At 46.2% G+C, this 19,251-nt stretch overlaps 1 protein-coding gene across 2 annotated transcripts; it reads left to right on the top strand.

The window, feature by feature from the left end:
* The first annotated feature begins 7,750 nt into the window (after nucleotides 1–7,750).
* Nucleotides 7,751–14,078, top strand: trappc5 (trafficking protein particle complex subunit 5). 2 transcript variants are annotated; one of them, XM_078531165.1, is made up of 2 exons: nucleotides 7,751–7,989; nucleotides 10,858–14,078. In XM_078531165.1, the coding sequence occupies exon 2, from the start codon at nucleotides 10,865–10,867 to the stop codon at nucleotides 11,429–11,431; it is 567 nt and encodes a 188-aa protein (XP_078387291.1). In that variant the 5' UTR covers nucleotides 7,751–7,989; nucleotides 10,858–10,864; the 3' UTR covers nucleotides 11,432–14,078. The 2 variants fall into 2 exon arrangements, with proteins under 2 accessions (XP_078387291.1, XP_078387290.1); XM_078531164.1 differs by lacking the exon at nucleotides 7,751–7,989 and adding an exon at nucleotides 9,654–9,677.
* Nucleotides 14,079–19,251: the final 5,173 nt, after the last annotated feature.

The raw sequence follows: 19,251 nt of genomic DNA, 5'->3' as shown, positions 1-19,251 counted from the left end.
GCCTTTCAGTATAAAGTCTAGTTTCATTCCATTTAGGCTTTGTACCAGCTAAATACAACAGAGTGACTTGTTCAGCCACTTCAGAGAGAAGTTAAGAGTCTGTGCATTGCTGTGGGTCTGGGTTCACATGGTAGGCCAGACCAGGTAAGGATGGCAGATTTCCTTCCCTAAAGGGCATAGGTGAACCAGATTGGGTTTTTTAACAATCGATAATAGTTTCATGGTCACCATTACCATTATTCTAGATTTTAAAAATTGAATTGGATTACTAGTCCAGCGACATTACCACTACGCTACCACCTCCCCATGCATTAGAATAGAATCTAAAGGTAATGAAGGCATGAAATTGGGTTTCAGCAGCAATTGAGCTGAGACACGGCAGACTCAGGCCATGTTACAGAGGCGGAATTGGGTAGACTTAGTGATGCCGCAGATATCTGGTCAGAAGCTCATCTAAGGGTCAAATATAACAGCGAACAGCCTGGCTTAATTTCAGATTATTACCAGGGACGGACAGGTTAGATAGATGGGTGAAGGAAGGCAGGGATAGGGAGTGACAGGAACAGAGTGAATAGATAAGGTACTGCTCGTGTGAGGCATTAATGCCAACACAGGCTGATTAGGCTAAAGGATCTGCTTTTGTGTTGTAATTCTATATCATTTTGCATCGAGCATAGGTTGACCAGATGGAAACCAGCGGTGGGATAGGAACAAGGGGAGCCTTGAGATACTGGGACTAATTCTCATGGAGCAGCGAAGGCCAAGGGGAAATTTAAACTGAGGGTTTGAAACTTGTTAAAGATTTCGATAGAGTGGATAGAGAAAGACTAACCCTCCTCTGGTCAGGGAGTGAATGGCATCATTTTAAAATAATCATTGACATTGAGGAGAGTGATCAGGAGAAAATCTTTCACACACACTATTGTTGAAGTTGGTGTTTGAAGGATTTGGGGAGAGGTTGGGTACGTGGACTGAGGGATATAGTGATTGTGAGGGGTTGAGGGATTTAGTGTGTTTTTTTATTCATATATGGGATGTGGACATTGCTGTCTAGGCCAGAATTTAGTGCCCATCTCTAATTGCCCTTGAGAAGGTGGTGGTGAGCCACATTGTTGAACTGCTACAGTCCATGTGGTGTAGGTACACCCACAGTGCTGTTAGGAGTAGGTGGGGTTGAGGGATTTGGTGAGTAGGTGGGGCTGAGGGATAGAGTAAGTAGGTGAGGTTGAGAGATTTGGTGAGTAGATGGGGTTGAGGGATAGAGCGAGTAAGTGAGTTTGGGGAACATAGTGAGTAGGTGGGGTTGAGAGATTTAGTAAGTGGGGTTGACGGATAGAGTGAGTAGGTGGGGCTGAGGGATAGAGTGAGGAGGCGGGGCTGGGGATAGAGTGAGTATGTGTGGTTGAGGGATTTAGTGAGTAGATGGGGTTGGGGGACACGGTGAGTAGGTGGCATTGAGGGATTTAGTCAGTAGGCGGGGTTGAGGGATAGAGTGAGTAGGTGGGACTGAGGGATGGTGTGAGTAGGTGGGGTTGAGGGATTGAGGGAATAGGTAGGATTGAGGGATAGAGTGAGTAGGTGGGACTGAGGGATAGTGTGAGTAGGTGGGGTTGAGGGATAGAGTGAGTAGGTGGGACTGAGGGATAGTGTGAGTAGGTGGGGTGGAGGGATCGAGTGAATGAGTAAGTGAGGTTGAGAGATAGCGTGAGTAGGTAGGGCTGAGGGATAGAGTGAGATGGTGGGGCTGAGGGATTGAGGGAATAGGTAGGATTGAGGGATAGAGTGAGTAGGTGGGGCTGAGGGATAGAGTGAGATGGTGGGGCTGAGGGATTGAGGGAATAGGTAGGATTGAGGGATAGAGTGAGTAGGTGGAGCTGAGGGATAGAGTGAGATGGTGGGGCTGAGGGATTGAGGGAATAGGTAGGATTGAGGGATAGAGTGAGTAGGTGGGGCTGAGGGATAGAGTGAGATGGTGGGGCTGAGGGATTGAGGGAATAGGTAGGATTGAGGGATAGAGTGAGTAGGTGGAGCTGAGGGATAGAGTGAGATGGTGGGGCTGAGGGATTGAGGGAATAGGTAGGATTGAGGGATAGAGTGAGCAGGTAGGATGATCTGCCAAATATTGAAAAGCTTATTGAGCCAAGTTGATCTTCCTGTTCCTGTAACCTGTTCCGATCCACGTTGGCTCAGGATTGTTAGGAGTTGCTGCAATATTCCATTTCAGCCAGACTGACTGGGTGGCACCAGACATTCCACTTGTTACTTAGAGAGGAGGGGCAGCGGCCTGTCTGCTACTGGAGGCTATTCACAGGTTTGCTTTTCGGCACAGTAACAGTGAGGCACTGAGCTAAAGGTGGCACCTTCAGCAGCCTTGAAGGAAGACTGCACAGAAATTAGGTATGCACTGATATACGTAGCCAATATTGATTACACTACTAACTGTAGACAAAGGAGCTCATTCCTGCACCACCCCCGCATATTCAATTAGTAATGAATATAATTTCAGTAATGTAGGAACAGGAAGCCATTCAGCCCCTCGAGTCATCAATTAGGTCATGGCTGATCCATCTTAACTCCATTTGCCCACCTTGGCTCCATACCCCTGATACCCTTAACCAACAAAAATCTACCGATCTTAATACAATTGGTCCCCAGCATCCATATCCTTTTGGGACAGAGCGTTCCAAATTTGCACGATCCTTTCTGTGGAAAAGTTCTTCCTGATTTCACTCCTGAATGGCCTAGTTCTAACTTTAAGGTTATATTCTCCTGCTAAAGAGTCAGACAGTGGTTGCGCACAGAAGGAGGCCATTCAGCCCATCAAGCCTATGTTAGCTCTCTGCAAGAGCAACCCAGCTAGTCACAGACCCAGCCCTTTCCATGTACCCCTGGGGTTTCTTTCCCTTCAAGCACTTCCCAGATTCCCTTTTGAAAGCCATGACTGAATCTGCCTTTACCACCATTTCAGGCAGATTGCAACTGCCCCCTGGATAAAAGGAATATTTATTTATTCTTTCATGGAACGTGGCCATCACTGGCTAGACCAGCATTTATTGCCCATCCCTAATTGCCCTTGAGAAGGTGGTGGTGAGCTGCCTCCTTGAACCGCTGCAGTCCTTGTGGTGTAGGTACACCCACAGTGCTGTTAGGAAGGGAGTTCCAGGATTTTGACCCAGCGACAGTGAAGGAAGGGTGATATATTTCCAAGTCAGGATGGTGAGTGACTTGGAGGGGAACTTACAAGTGATGGTGCTCCCATGCGTCTGCTGCCCTCATCAATGTCTTTATTCAGTATCTACGGAGTCGCGAATGGTGCTGAACATTGTGCAATCATCACCGTACATCCCCACTTCTGACCTTATGATGGAAGGAAGGCCATTGATGAAGCAGTTGGAGGTGGTTGTGTCTAGGACATGACGCTGAGGAACTCCTGAAATGATATCCTGGTGCTGAGACAACTGGCCTCCAATAGCCACAACATCTTCCTTTGTGCTAGACATGACTCCAACCAGTGGAGACGTTTCTCCTAATTCCTAATGACTTCAGTTTTGCTAGGGCTCTTTTATGCTACACTCGGTCAAATGCTGCCTTGATGTCAAGGGCAGTTACTCCACCTCATCTCTGGAGTTCAGCTCTTAAGCCAATGTTTGAACCAAGCCTGTAATGAAGTCTGGAATTGAGTGGTCCTGATAGGACCCAAACTGAGTGCCAGTGAGCAGATTATTGGTGAGAAAGTCAGCACTGTCAATGATACCATCCATCACTTACTGAGTAGACTGATGGGATGGTAAATGACCAGATTGCATTTGTCCTGCTTCTTGTGGACAAGACATACCTGGGCAATTTTTCACATTGTTGGGTAGATGCCAGTGTTGTAGTCGTAGTGGAACAGCTTGGCTAGGGGCACAGCTAGATCTGGAGTGCAAGCTTTCGGTACTATAGCCAGAGTGTTATCAGAGCCCATACCCTTTGCTGTTTCCAGTCCCTTTAGGAGTCTCTAGATATCACATGGAGGGAATGAACTGGCTGAAGACTGGCATCTGTGATGATGGGGACCTCAGGAGGAGGCCGAGATGGATCATCCATTCAGCACTTCTGGCTGAAAGTGATCACAAATGCTTTAGCCTTGTCTTTTTGCACTGATGTGCTGGGCTCCCCCATCATTGAGGATGGGGATACTTGTGGAGCCTCCTCCTCCAGTTAGTTGTTTCTTTGTCCGCTACTATTCACGACTGGATGTGGCAGGGTGCAGAGCCTTGATCTGATCTGTTGGTCGTGGGATTGCTTAGCTCTGTCTATCGCACGCTGCTTCCACTATTTAGCAAACATTTAGTCCTGTGTTGTAGTTGCACCAAGTTGACACCTCATTTTTAGGTATGCCTCGTATTGCTCCTGCCATGCTCTCTTGCACTCTTCTTTGAGCCAGTGTTGATCCATTGGTAATGGTGGAGAGAGATATAGCGGGCCATGAGGTTACAGATTGTGGTTGTATACAGTCCTGATGGCCCACAGAGCTAGTTGGATGCCCATATTGAGTTTTTATATTGGTTCTGAACCTATCCCATTTAACACAAACGTAATGTCACACCAAACGATGGAGAATACACTCAGTGTGAAAATGGGACTGCATCTCCACAAAGGCTGTGCAATGGTATTTATTTATTTTGTTTAGCATGTGCATAGTCCTGTGGGCATCAGGGTCCATAGTTAGATGGTGAGACTAAAATATATTGTGGGAAGGTGGGATTGAGGGTTAGGGGAGAAGGTGGGTAGGTGGGATTGATGGATCCAAGGAGAAGGTGGGTAGGTGGGATTGAGGGATGTGGGTGGTTGTTGGGATTGAAGAGTATGAGGAGAAGGTGGGTGGGTGGGATTGAGGGATATGGGGAGAAGGTGGGTAGGCGGGGTTGAGGGATATGGATGTTTGTTGGGATTGAGGGATCTTGAAGGTGGGTGGGTGAGTGGAATTGAGGTATATGAGGAGAAGGAGGGGAGGTGAGGTTGAGGGATATGGGAGAAGGAGGGTAAATGGGATTGAGGGATATGGGGCAAGGTGGCTGGGTGGGTTTAAAGGGTATGGTGAGAAGGTGGTTGTTGGGATTGAGGGATATGGGGAGTAGGAGGGTAAATGGGAATGAGGGATATTGGGGAAAGGAGGTTAGATGGGATTGGGGGATATGGGGAGTAGGAGGGTAAGTGGGATTGCGGAATATTGGGAAAAGGAGGGTAGGTGGGGTTGAGGGATATATGGTGAGAACAGGACGTGACCTGTGAAAGAAGGTAGTCTATTGGGCTTGCTGATTCTTGTTCCTTTAACCTGTTCTGATCCATGTTTACTTTGGAGAGCAAGGAGTTTCAGTGAGGCCCCATTATTACACAGGTTGTTGAGGTGACACCAAATATTGTGGGAGGCAGAATTTTGTCTCATTAGGGAGCTAGTATAGGATGAAGCCCAAGGTAGCATTGAGCCTTAAGGTAGTAGTTTGAGCAGCAGCAGGGATGGGATAGGGACAGACAGGAATTGATTTGAGGGTGCAGTGTTCAGTGATGGACAATAAGGAGGAGTTTGAAACTCAATCCAGAGGGTAATAAGGACACTGAGGTTTGGCATCACCAGGTTCAGCCGAATGAAACAGCTGAAGAGGAGAATGGAGGCAGACTCAAGGGTGCATACTTATAATTCAATCCAAATAAGATACCTTTGAATATTTTCAATGCTCAACTGAAGACTTTTTTTGATTATTCATTCTTTGGATGTGAACATTGCATGCAAGGCTGATTATTGCTCATTCTGAGGTCTTCTTTGTAGTTTTATATAGCTGGGCTGGTGTGGTCTGGAGCCACAGACCATGTAAAGACAGCAGGTTCCCTTACCTAAAGTACATTAGCAAATCAGTCCGGTTTTTAATGATAATCTATCAGCTGCAGGATCACATTTACTGAGACCTGTTCAGAGTTCAGAGTTTTTTAAAATAAAACTGAATTCATGATGGGATTTGAATTTAGATTCTCTGGATTATTCATTATGGGCTCGATGACTGGCCCAACTAAGAGGACCACTGTACGAGACCGTAACTACCTATCCAGGGATTGACAGAGAGGCTGTTTGACAACACGGTGGTGATGGTGGATTTGAGGAAGTTGGAAGAGAGGGAAAGCTAGGTACTTATGAAACCTGTTCCTGTTTTATAACTTAATGTGTCTGAAGGACATTGTATAAATTGGAGAAGGGAAGGGAGGGAAAGGTCAGATGTTGGGGCACTCGAGACAACAATGTTGGGAGAAATGGTGGCGTGGTGGTAATGTCACTGGACTAGTCACCCAAAGGCCTAGGCTAATGCTCTGGGGACACGAGTTCAGATCCCACCACACAGCTTTTGGAATTTAAATTCAATTAATAAATCTGCAATTATAAAGCTAATCTCAGTAATGGTGACCATGAAACCATTGTCGATTGTTGTAAAACAAAGTCCCACCTGGTTAACTAATGTCCTTTAGGGAAGGAAATCGGCCATCCTTACCTGGTCTGGCCTACATGTGACTCTAGACCCACAGCAATGTAGTTGACTCTTAACTGCCCTCTGAAATGGCCTAGCAAGTCACTCAGTTCAAGGGCAATTAGGGATGGGCATCAAATGCTGGCCTTGCCACTGACACCCACATCCCATAAAAGACATAAAAAGAAGCAACATATTGGGGTCTGTTGGAAGAGAGGAACCAGGTGCAGCTGGATCATGGAGGAGTTTTGATGGAGTATAGATTCTCTCTATCTACTCTGTCCATACCCCTTATGATTTTGAACATCTCCATCAGCCTTCTTAATCTGAAACAAAAACAGAACATGCTGGAAAAACACAGCAGGTCTAACAACATCTGTGGAGTGAAAGACAGAGTTAACATTTTGAGTCCATATGACTCTTCTTTAGAGCTAAAGAGAAGTAAAAATGTGATGAAATTTATACTGTTTAAGGGGGTAGAGCAGGTGAAGCTGGATAGAAGGCCAGTGATAGGTGGAGGCAAAGGAGAGATTGACAAAGATGTCACGAACAAAAGGACAAAGAGATGTTAATGATAGTGATACTGGCTAAAGGAGGTGCTGATGGTGGCATTGAGGTAAGAAAGCAGGATGTGATAATAGCAGGACAAGGGTAAGCACTCTGGAAAGAGCAACATGAACAAGTGGTAGGGAAAAAGACCGAAATTAGGATAAAAGGTGGGGATAAAACAATGAATAAAAAAATTAAAACAAATAAAAATAAGTGGATAAGTCCTTCCTAGTCTATCTAGTCACCGATCCAAATGTCTCCCTGTCCAGTTTGGAGTAAATAGTGTTTGGAAGGCTTGACCAGATTAAATAAATGGTTATGTAGATGGAAAACCAAAGTTTTGTTGCGTGTTGGAAATCCATAGAATTGTTGGAAATCTGAAATCCATAGAATTGTTGGAAATCTGAAATCCATAGAATTGTTGGAAATCTGAAATCTTAAATTGTTGGAAATCTGAAATCTATAGAATTGGGAATTTTCACAAAACCAACACAAATCTGGAGGGAAATTGAGACTCCTCCCATTGGCTGGCCTATTGGGCCCATGTGATCCGGGACATCCAATCAGGTGAGACCTCCAGGCCAGTGGGCGCGGCCAGGGTGACCCGGACGTGAACGTTTATCAAAATATAATTCTTTTAAAAATAAAGTGTTGGAAAGGGGCGGAGGGAGATTGTGAGCGAGAGGCGGAGGGAGACTGTGAGCGAGAGGCGGAGGGAGATTGTGAGCGAGGGGCGGAGGGAGACTGTGAGCGAGAGGCGGAGGGAGACTGTGAGCGAGAGGCGGAGGGAGAATGTGAGCGAGGGGCGGAGGGATTCCGGAGAGGAGGCGGCGGCGGTGGTAATTCCGAAAGGAGTGCGGGAGGATCAGGGACATGTCGGTGTGAACCGGAAAGAGTCGGTGCAGCAGGAGGAAGAGGAGAGAGAGAGAAGAGGCAAATAGAGGTAAATAAATAGAGATAAAGGGAGAGCGGGAGAGGAAGAGAGAAGGGGTAAATAGAGAGAGAGAGGGAAGAGATAAATAGGGAGAGAGAGGGATGAAGGAAGAAGTAAATAGAGGGGAGGGAGGGATGAGGGAAGAGGTAAATAGAAAGAGGAGAGAGGGATGAGGGAAGAGGTAAATAGAAAGAGGAGAGAGGGATGAGGGAAGAGGTAAATAGAAAGAGGAGAGAGGGATGAGGGAAGAGGTAAATAGAGAGAGGGATGAGGGAAGAGGTAAATAGAAAGAGGAGAGAGGGATGAGGGAAGAGGTAAATAGAAAGAGGAGAGAGGGATGAGGGAAGAGGTAAATAGAAAGAGGAGAGAGGGATGAGGGAAGAGGTAAATAGAAAGAGGAGAGAGGGATGAGGGAAGAGGTAAATAGAGGGGGAGAGGGATGAGGGAAGAAGTAAATAGAAAGAGGAGAGAGGGATGAGGGAAGAGGTAAATAGAGGGGGAGAGGGATGAGGGAAGAAGTAAATAGAGGGGGAGAGAGAGAGGGGGATGAGGGAAGAAGTAAATAGCGGGGGATGAGGGAAGAAGTAAATAGAGGGGGAGAGAGGGAAGAGGTAAATAGGGGGATGAGGGAAGAAGTAAATAGGGAGAGAGAAAGGGATGAGGGAAGAAGTAAATAGAGAGGGGGAAGAGGTAAATAGCAGGAGCAAGGAAGAGTAAATAGGGAGGGGGAGGTGGTAAATAGGGAGGGAGAAAGAGGTAAATAGAGGGAGTGATAGAGAGAAGAGGTAAATAGGGAGAGGGGGAAGAGAGAAGAGGTCAATTGAGAGAGATAAGTAGAGAGATAAAGGGAGAGCAGGAGAGAGAGAAAAGGGAACTAAAGGGATAAATAGAACAAGAAAAAAAAAGGGATAATCTGGATTGGGGGGAAGGCAGGAGAGTGAGGGAGATATTGGATAATCCAGGGTCTGGGGTGGGGGAGGGAGATGGATAAATAAATAGGTTGAGTGAGTTATATTCCCGGGGAGGGAGCGGAGGGAGTAAGAGAGAGAGAACTAAGACAGCCTTTCATTTGTTTAGCACCTTTCACAACCTTGGGATGACCCTAAGTACTTTACAGCCACTTTGGAAGTGTTGTATTCGAGGAAGCAAGCAGCCAATTTGCGCGTAGCAAGCTCCCACAGACAGCAATGTGATAATGACCAGATAATCTGGTTTTCCAGTGTAGGTTGAAGGAAAGTATTTGCCCAGGACAAGGGGAGAGCTCCCCTGCTCTTCTTCAAGTGGTGACAGTTGAATCTTCTCCACCCAAGAGGGCTGACAGGGCCACGTTTTAAATTCTCATCCAAAGATGGCACCTCTGACAATGCAGCAGTCCCTTAGTACGGCACTGGAGTGTCAGCCTTGATTTTGGTGCTCGGTTATTGGAGTGGGACTTGAACCTAGAAACTTCTGACTTGGATAAAGAGAGTGTGACTGACCGAGCCACAGCTGATTAAAATGGGCTATTCAACCTTGAAAAGAGAGAACCTGAGAGGCCAGCTTAATTGAGGTGTATAAGAATGGATAGAAAAGGTCGATCTTGAACTTCAAATTAAACAGAGTAGAACATTCGGCAGTTTCAAACTAGCACAGGACCAATGTAGGGCCTGATAATCAAGAAATCCTTCTTCATATGAAGAGTGGTTGATGCATGGCAGGTATTTTCCAGTAGAATAGTGGAGGCAAAAACAACTTGCATTTATTAGCACCTTTAAAGTAGTTTCACAATGCAATGTACTTCATTGAAGCATTATCGAACAAAATCTGAGCTACACAAAGCTGTTTGGACTAATGACCGAAAGCTTGGCCAAAGGGATGGGTTTGTAGGAGAATCTTGCAGGAGGAGAGGTTTAGGGAGGCAATTCCGGAGTTCAGGGGCTAAAGTCACTGTTGCCGTTGGTGGAATGAATACAGTTGGATTGGGCAAGATGCCAGAATTGAGAGTGCAGAGTTTTCAGAGGGTTGTTGGATTGGAGGAGGAGTTATAGAGATAGAGAGGGTGAGGGATTTGAACACTAGGATGAGAATTTCGAAACCCCGGAATCACTTTACCAGGGCTATTCCGGGTTCAGGGATTTTAGTTACAAGGTTTAGTTGGAGAGGCTGGGGTTCTTCTCCTTGGATAAGAGGAGATAGAGCGGAGGCTTGATAGAGGTGTACAAGATTGTGAGCGATTCAGATAAGGTAGACGAGGAGGTCTTGTGGGGCAGTGGGTACTGCCCCTATCTCTGAGCCAGAAGTACCGGGTTCCAGTCCCACCCCAGGATTTGGTGTCCGCAGAAGTGTGTTTGTGGAGTGGCCAAGCAGTCATCCTGTGAATCCTTCTGATAGGCTTATGGCATACGGTAAGAGTGGGAGAGTTTCCTGGTCAGCCGGAACAGTGTGGTACCTGCAGCGCAACAGCTTCACTGTGTTAAAAAACTTCACGTGCAAGCTCTTGCTATGGGCTCTGTGGCAAGCATCCTCACTTTGAGGGACTGCTAGAGAGAGAGAGAGATACGGGATACAAGGAAAAGCTGTTCCCATTGGCTTAGGTGCAAAGACATGTAGGAGGGATGTGAGGGAGAACTTTTACGCAGTGAGTGGTAATGACTTGGAACTCACTACCTCGGAGCGTGTTGGACACAATGAATGATTTCAAAAGGAAATTGTATAGGCACGAGAGGGAAAGAAACTTGCAGGGGAATGGAACTGACTGGCTTACTGAACAGAGAGCTGGCATGGACTTGATGGGCTGAATGGCCTCCTGCACCATAATGATTCTCTGCCTGTGACTCTCTGATAGTCAAGAAACGCTTGAATGCAGTGACTGAGATTATATTTTTTGTGTTTCCAAAGGTTCGCCATGGACACACGCTTCACCAGGGGCAAGTCTCCCATCCTGGAGCGCTCGATAACTCGCCCAAAGACCGAGGTCAGCCTGAGCGCCTTTGCCCTGCTCTTCTCGGAGATTGTGCAGTACTGCCAGAACCGGGTGTACTCCGTGTCCGAGCTCCAGAACAAGCTGTCGGAGCTGGGCCAGCAGGTGGGTGTGCGCATCCTGGACGTGCTGGTGATGCGGGAGAAGAATGGCAAGCGTGAGACCAAGGTCATCAACGTGCTGCTCTTCATCAAGGTCAACGTGTGGAAGGCTCTGTTCGGCAAGGAGGCAGATAAACTGGAGCAAGCCAACGATGATGACAAAACCTACTACATCATTGAGAAGGAGCCACTCATCAACGCCTACATCTCGGTGCCCAAGGAGAACAGCACACTGAACTGTGCCTCATTCACTGCAGGCATTGTAGAGGCCATTCTCTCTTACAGCGGCTTCCCTGCCAAAGTCACTGCTCACTGGCACAAGGGCACCACCCTGATGATCAAGTTTGACGAGTCAGTCATTGCCCGCGATAAAGCTTTGGATGGACGCTAAGATATTCCACCGCTGCCTGCGTCACTTTGGCATGTGTAACTGCACCCTCCTCCCTTATCCTTTTCTCAATAATTCCATCTCTCCCCACCACCAGTCCCCAAAAGACCTCAAAGCAGTGACTGTGCAGTGTTGAACTGACCTTGTCTCCACCCTGCTGCCCCCGTCTGACCATTAACCATTCCAACTGTGCAAAATTCACTTTGGATTCATGTTGCCTCTCTTCCTGACTCTGTCCTGCAGCAGCGACTGTGACTTCTGGGACTTGCTGCAGGCTGTGCCCCAAATAACCACAGATCCCCCACCCCCCTGCCCCATGTCTGCTATCTGAAGTTATGTGGGGAAAGTTACCATAACATTCTAAAAGATTTATGAAATCCAGCAGTAGTGATGTTGGCGACAGTCGCTCCTATCCGAGAGGCTGAAGGATTTAGGAACCATTTCACCCAGTATTAGTTGGCAGGGCCAACAGGACAGAATTTTCCAGAGTTCTGTGTTAACTCACCGAGAGGCACCACCATACTAGGGGAGGGGGTGTGGGGGAGAATGGGAAAATGTTCTCTCTCCACAAAAGGCAGCTCTTCTCTCATTGGGATAGTGTAGAGGGAGCTTTACTCTGTATCTAACCCCGTGCTGTAACTGTCCTGGGAGTGTTTGATGGGGACAGTGCAGAGGGAGCTTTACTCTGTATCTAACCCCGTGCTGTACCTGTCCTGGGAGTGTTTGATGGGGATAGTGTAGAGGGAGCTTTATCTGTATCTAACCCCGTGCTGTACCTGTCCTGGGAGTGTTTGATGGGGACAGTGTAGAGGTAGCTTTACTCTGTATCTAACCCCGTGCTGTACCTGTCCTGGGAGTGTTTGATGGGGACAGTGTAGAGGGAGCTTTACTCTGTATCTAACCCCGTGCTGTACCTGTCCTGGGGAGTGTTTAATGGGGACAGTGTAGAGGGAGCTTTACTCTGTATCTAACCCCGTGCTGTACCTGTCCTGGGAGTGTTTGATGGGGACAGTGTAGAGGGAGCTTTACTCTGTATCTAACCCCGTGCTGTACCTGTCCTGGGAGTGTTTAATGGGGACACTGTAGAGGGAGCTTTACTCTGTATCTAACCCCGTGCTGTATGTGTCCTGGGAGTGTTTGATGGTGACAGTGTAGAGGGAGCTTTACTCTGTATCTAACCCCGTGCTGTACCTGCCCTGGGAGTGTTTGATGGGGACAGTGTAGAGGGAGCTTTACTCTGTATCTAACCCCGTGCTGTACCTGTCCTGGGAGTGTTTGATGGCATCGGGTGATTGAAATTATTCACATTTGACCACAAAATTCTTTTTAAGAAAATGTAAATTATTAGATGTGTGCCCATGTTGGGGGTTTGTTATTTTTGCAGGTGTCTGTTGGGATGGTCCAGTTGTTCAGCATCCATGTGAAGTTACATCCGTTTACTTGAACCCAGCTTGAGCAAAAAATGGGACTAGGAGTAATTGTGTATAATATTCCAATAAAATTGTTAAAGTTAATTTATGAAGCATTTCATTCTCTTCACATTATGTGAGGTAAAATGGGTGTAGCGAGTCTGTAACTCCCTGGTTGTTTCTGTTCCAGCTGTGTGCGTGCATGTGTGTGCTGATCATCAATCACCAAGGAAGCTAGTTTTTTTTTTGATTCAAGCTTCTAATTCTTTGCCTGTGTGTGTCTTTCTCTCTAGTTCTGCGCGTGCCCGCCTCTAGCTCTGCATGTGCCCACCCTGCCTCCCCCCCCCTTCTGCTAGCTCTGTGTGAGTTTGTTTCCTTCTGGAAGTCCTTTAATGGTTTAGTCACAGGGATGTTGATCGTCTCTGGTCCTTTCCCTAGTGTTTTGTGTGGATGCAGAAGGGTGATACACTGTTCAGTTCTGGAGGTATTATGACAGCTCACCTCTCTCTGCACAGTAATATACTTTCCAGTAGGATTCCATAAGGCCATAAGACATAGGAGCAGAAGTAGGCCATTCGGCCCATCGAGTCTGCTCTGCCATTCAATGAGACTATGCTGATCTGATAATCCTCAACTCCCCATGCTTTTTCCCCATAACTCTTGATTCCCTTACTGATTGAAAATCTGTCTAACTCAGCCTTGAATATACTTAACAACCCAGCCTCTACAGCCCTGTGCAGTAAAAAATTCACAGATTCACTACCCTCTGAGAGAAGAAATTCCTCTTCGTCTCTGCCTTAAGTGGGCGACCCCTTACTCTGAGATTATGCCCTCTGGCCCTAGACTCTCCCACAAGGGGAAACAACCTCGCAGCATCTACCCTGTCAAGCCCCTTAAGAATCTTACATGTTTCAATAAGGTCGCCTCTCATCCTTCTAAACTCCAATGAGTACAGGCACAACTTATTCAACCTCTCCTCATAAGAAAATCCCTCCATAATCGGGATTAACCTAGTGAACCTTCTCTGGACTGCCTCCAATTATTTTTCTTTCTTTTATAGCCTGGGAGTACAGTCACTCCCTGTGCTGCCCTGACTAAGATCAGTACAGACTGGATGCTCCTGTTGGCCATGGCCAGTTTCAACCTGTAAAATTTTCAGTCACCATAGCCAGCATGTAACTGTCTAATCTCTCTCTGAATGTAAGTATCTGATTCCAGAAAAAAGTACTGATCAAGCAAAACCTTGTTACTGCACAATACAGCGTTCCCTGGATTTGCTCATTGTTTCATTCAAATAAGTTCACGGTTAGGATCACTGGTACTGTGGTGCCAGGTTCCAGCTGGGTGCTAGCAAAGAGAGGCAGTCCTTCCTATGCATAAACACTGTCCTAAGTACTGAACATGAGGAAAACTGCAACAAAAGCAAAAATTGCTGGAAAAACTTAGCAGATCTGACAGCATTTGTGGAGAGAAAGACAGAGTTAACGTTTTGACTCCATATGACTCTCCTTCAGAACTAAAGAGAAGTAACAATGTGGTGAAATATATATTGTTTAAGGAGGGTAGGACAGGTGAACCTGGATAGAAGGCCAGTGATAGGTGGAGGCAAAGGAGAGGTTGCAAAAGATGTCATAAACAAAAGGTCGAAGGGGTGTTGATGGTGGTGATATTGGCTAAAGGTGGTGCTGGGACATTAAGAGTAGAAAGCAGAATGACCAAGTGACAGATGGCCCTAGTAGGGGAGGGGTGGGGTGAGCGGATGGTGTGGGGGGAAAAAGATCAAAATAGGCTAAAAGGTGGGAATAAAACAATGGGTGGAAATACATTTTTTTTAAAAATAGGTGGGGAAAAAATATATAAAAATTAAAAAATAAATATTTGATAAAAAGGGATCAAAAAGGGGCGAGGATGGAGGAGAGATTTCATGATCTAGAGTTGTTGAACTCAGTGTTAAGTCCGGAAGGCTGTAAAGTGCCTAGTCGGAAGATGAGGTGCTATTCCTTCAGTTTGCGTTGAGCTTCACTGGAACATTGCAGCAGGCCAAGGACGGACATGTGGGCATGAGAGCAGGGTGGAGTGTTGAAATGGCAAGCGACAGGGAGGTCTGGGTCATGCTTGCGGACAGACCAAAGGTGTTCCAAAAAGCGGTCACCCAGTCTGCGTTTGGTCTCTCCAATGTAGAGGAGACCGCATTGGGAGCAGCGAATGCAGTAGACTAAATTGAGGGAAGTGCAAGTGAAGCACTGCTTCACTTGAAAGGAGTGTTTGAGTCCTTTGGACGGTGAGGAGAGGGGGGAGTAAAGGGGCAGGTGTTGCACCTTCTGCGATTGCATGAGAAGGTGCCGTGGGAGGGGGTTGAGGTTTTGGGGGTGATGGAGGAGTGGACCAGGGTGTCCCAGAGGGAATGGTCCCTATGGAATGCCGAGGGGGCGGGGTGAAGGGAAGATGTGTTTGAGGTTGGCATCATGCTGGAGTTGGCGGAAATGGCGGAGGATGATCCTTTCAATGTGGAGGCTGGTGGGGTGATAAGTGAGGACAAGGGGGACCCTATCATGGTTCTGGGAGGGAGAGGAAGGTGTGAGGGCAAGGCACGGGAGATGGATCAGTCACGGTTGAGGGCCATGTCAACCACTGTGGGTGGGAAACCTCAGTTAAGGAAGAAGGAAGACATGTTGGAAGCACTGTTTTGGAAAATGGCATCATTGGAACAGATGCAGGGAAACTATCCCTTGCTTGCTCAAGCTGAACCCACCTTTGAATTAACCTCAATAACCTACCCGATCCTGAGCTGAACATCAAAGAAAGATTTATATACATAGCATTTATATAGCACTTTTCAGTACCTTTTATGACATAGCATCATTATGGCACAGATGATGGCCATTTGGCCCATGGAGTCAATGCAGAGCAATCCCAGGAATTTATGGAATCTTTTCAAGACTATTGGGAAATTCTGAGAACTTTGTATACTAATCGCTTTGAACATAATTTTTATTAGATCACTCATCGACAAAGACGCTTTGTATGGAGGTATTTTTTACAACAACTTGCAGTGGAAAAACTACAAGATGCATCGGGTGCGCCAAATCTCGTGCCAACAGAAGTTAGTTGGACCGTGATTTTGTGTGCCTCATAATTGTAATGCTCCAAGTTTGCACGTGGAAGCCAAGGCAGCCCCAGTATACTTCCCAAATATCATCAGTGTAGACACAATTGCAGAATTGGTCTTCGGTTTCTGACCTTGCTGTCCGAATGCGTGAACAGCTGGCATGAGTTCCTGGGGATTTTCTCTCATCTGTCTAAAAAGACAAGTATCACTTCCAGCACATTTGATTCTATGTCATCGAAGTTCCACTCTGTCCCAGAATGTCCACAGTTGTCATTCATGTCACTTTCTGCTTTCTGTGTTTTCCTCCAAATGTTCTCCTTGTTGCACAAAGAATATGAAACAAGGAGGAGAGTATTAAGTATCTTTCTTCAGTTGATCGCAATAGGCAGAGTACAGACCATGATCAAGCAACCCCTGCCTGCAAAACCCAAAACAAATGTCTACTGTCAGATGTAACTCTGGGATTGGGCAGCACTTGCTGAACAATCCTGAGTGTGCTAATAGCTACATTAACAACCAATTTAAGATAATCAGTCGAGCTCATGTGGCTCACTCCCGTTTGCTAGAAGTGACATACATTCTTACGCAGGGACGCATTCTCTGCAAACAAAAGGAGTACGTTCAAGCCTTGTGCCATTTTTGAATTACCAGGGAGCTTAGGGAGCCGATGTTTCCATGTTGCTTTCTCCATGGAAGTGCATCTGCCAACCAGTCAACTTGCCAATCAAGCAGCACCCTTTCCTCCTGTGGTATAAAGTGTTGTGATTGTCATAACTATGGTATTCTTGCATTTGTCCTGATGGGTGCAAGGTGAAAAGCTCCAGCACCATGTCTCTCTTATCAGTAATATTCAAGTTCTGTACTACTGACTGTTTATAAAATGTTTCAAAGTTAAATGGAAAGATAATATTTTAGCAACTTATCTGTTCCTTTATGGCCTTTATGTAGCACTGACTTGGAGAAGCTGCTTAGCCTTCCAGTGCAAGGGAATTGAAATAACACATAATTATTGAAACCAGTTGATGTTTTTTAAAATTCGTTCGCAGGGCAATGCTGGCTAGGCCAGCATTTATTGCCCATCCCTAATTGCCTTTGAGAAGGTGGTGGTCAGTTGCTTTCTTGAAACCCTGCAGTCCATGTGGTGTAGGTACACCTACAGTGCTGTTAGGGAGGGAGTTCCAGGATTTTGACCCAGTGACAGTGAAGGAACGGTGATATATTCCAAGTCAGATTGGTGAGTGGCTTGGAGGGGAACCTCCAGGTGGTGTCTGCTACCCTTGTCCTTCTAGATGGTAGCGGTCGTGGGTTTGGAAGGTGCTGCCTAAGGTGCCCTGGTGAGTTTCTGCAATGCATCTTGTAGATGGTACACACTGCTGCTACTGTGCGTCAGTGGTGGAGGGATTGAATGTTTGTGGATGGGATGCCAGTCAAGCGGGCTGCATTGTTCTGGATGATGTTGAGCTTCTTGAGTGTTCTGGGAGCTGCACTCATCCAGACAAGTGGAGAGTATTCAATCACATTCCTGACTTATCTTCTTGATGGTGGAGAGGCTTTGGGGAGTCAGGAGGTGAGTTACTCACCGTAGGATTCCTAGCCTCTGACCTGTTCTTGTAGCCACAGTATTTATATGGTGGTCATTGGTGGAGATGGTCATTGCTTGGCACTTGTGTGGCATGAATGTTATTTGCCACTTGTCAGCCCAAGCCTGGATATTTTCCAGATCTTGCTGCATTTGGACATGGACTGCTTAAGATTACTGGCGATGTTGGAGCTGCACTCATGCAGGCAAGTGGGGACTATTCCATCACACTCCTGACTTGTGCCTTGTAGATGGTGGACAGACTTTGGGGAGTCAGGAGGTGAGTTACTCGCTGTAGAATACCTAGCCTCTGACCTGCTCTTGTAGCCAAAGTATTTATATGGCAATAAATACTGGATAATGGTAACAAAATGAGAAAGTGCTGAGGGTACACAGAAGGTCTGTCAGCATCTGAAAGGGCTGGGACAGATTGAATTTTAGGGGTACGTCCTTGTACCGGGCTGGTCAGACAAAGGGCCTTGGCTGAAACCTTCATCTGTCTTTTTTCAGAAGCTGACACCTAATTTGATTCAAAAACAGAATTACCTGGAAAAACTCAGCAGGTCTGGCAGCATCGGTGGAGAAGAAATCAGTTAACGTTTCGAGCCTCCTAACTATGCTTCAGTTCTGCCGAAGGGCCGTGAAGGCTCGAAACGTTAACTGATTTCTTCTCCACCGATGCTGCCAGACCTGCTGAGTTTTTCCAGGTAATTCTGTTTTTGTTTTGGATTTCCAGCATCCGCAGTAGCTTTTAGCTTTTTGTTTTTACCTAATTTGATTATCCCCTTAAACTTTGGGTAAATCTCCCTTTGTGGGTTTGGAATAGCAATTTGTATCAATTTCTTTTATCAATTCCAACTTCAGAAACAATTGTGCCCAGGCTTGGTGATTTTAAATAGTGCTTTTACACCAGAGACAGAAATGCTCGTAATCAGTTTAGATTAACTCCTGTGCCTCCCATTCACAAGAACTTTGTCTCGGAAGATAACAAATAGCCTGAATGGGTTAAGGCCAAGACTCTAAAAGACAAAGCCTTTAGTCCAAATTGTCACCATGCTGTGCTTTAATTCTCAAAACTGCTGGATTCCTTGTTGCACTATCAGTATTTACACAAAACTGAACACCATCACCACCATAAAAAAAATTATTTTGCTTCGTCCAATGAGCTAATCTGTTCACAATATCTGTTCATCTAAAAACTTATATATTGGGCATTATAAAATTCTAAGTTTACATTCAGCAATACAAAAGTGGTGCAGTGAATCATAGAATGGTTTCAGCACAGAAGGAGGCCATTTGGCCCATCGTGTCCATGCTGCCTGTCTGCAAGAGCAACTCATTTGGTCCCAAGCCCCTCCACCTTTTCCCTGTAGCCCTGCAAATGGTTTAGCTTCGGATAATTATCCAATACTTCCTACAGGATCTGCTTCTGTGTTCTCAGGACAACGCATTCCAGATCCTAACCACTCACCGCATAAAAATATTTTTCCCCCATGTCTCCATTGCTTCTTTTGCCGATTATCTTAAATCTGTGCCCCCGGTTCTCAATCCTTCCACCAATGGGAATAATTTCCCCCTATCTTACTCTATCCAAACCCCTCATGATTTTGAACACTTCTATCAGATCCCCTCTCAATCTTCTTTCTTCCAAGGAGAACAGCCCCAGCTTCTACAGTATATCCACATAACTCTGAAGATCCTCATCCCTGGAACCATTCATATGAAT

This window comes from Cetorhinus maximus, chromosome 28 (genome assembly GCF_964194155.1).
Source record: "Cetorhinus maximus chromosome 28, sCetMax3.hap1.1, whole genome shotgun sequence".
Classification (NCBI taxonomy): Eukaryota; Metazoa; Chordata; class Chondrichthyes; order Lamniformes; family Cetorhinidae; genus Cetorhinus; species Cetorhinus maximus.
The sequence above is the reverse complement of the archived record's forward strand: the minus strand, read 5'-3'. Positions and strand labels throughout refer to the sequence as shown.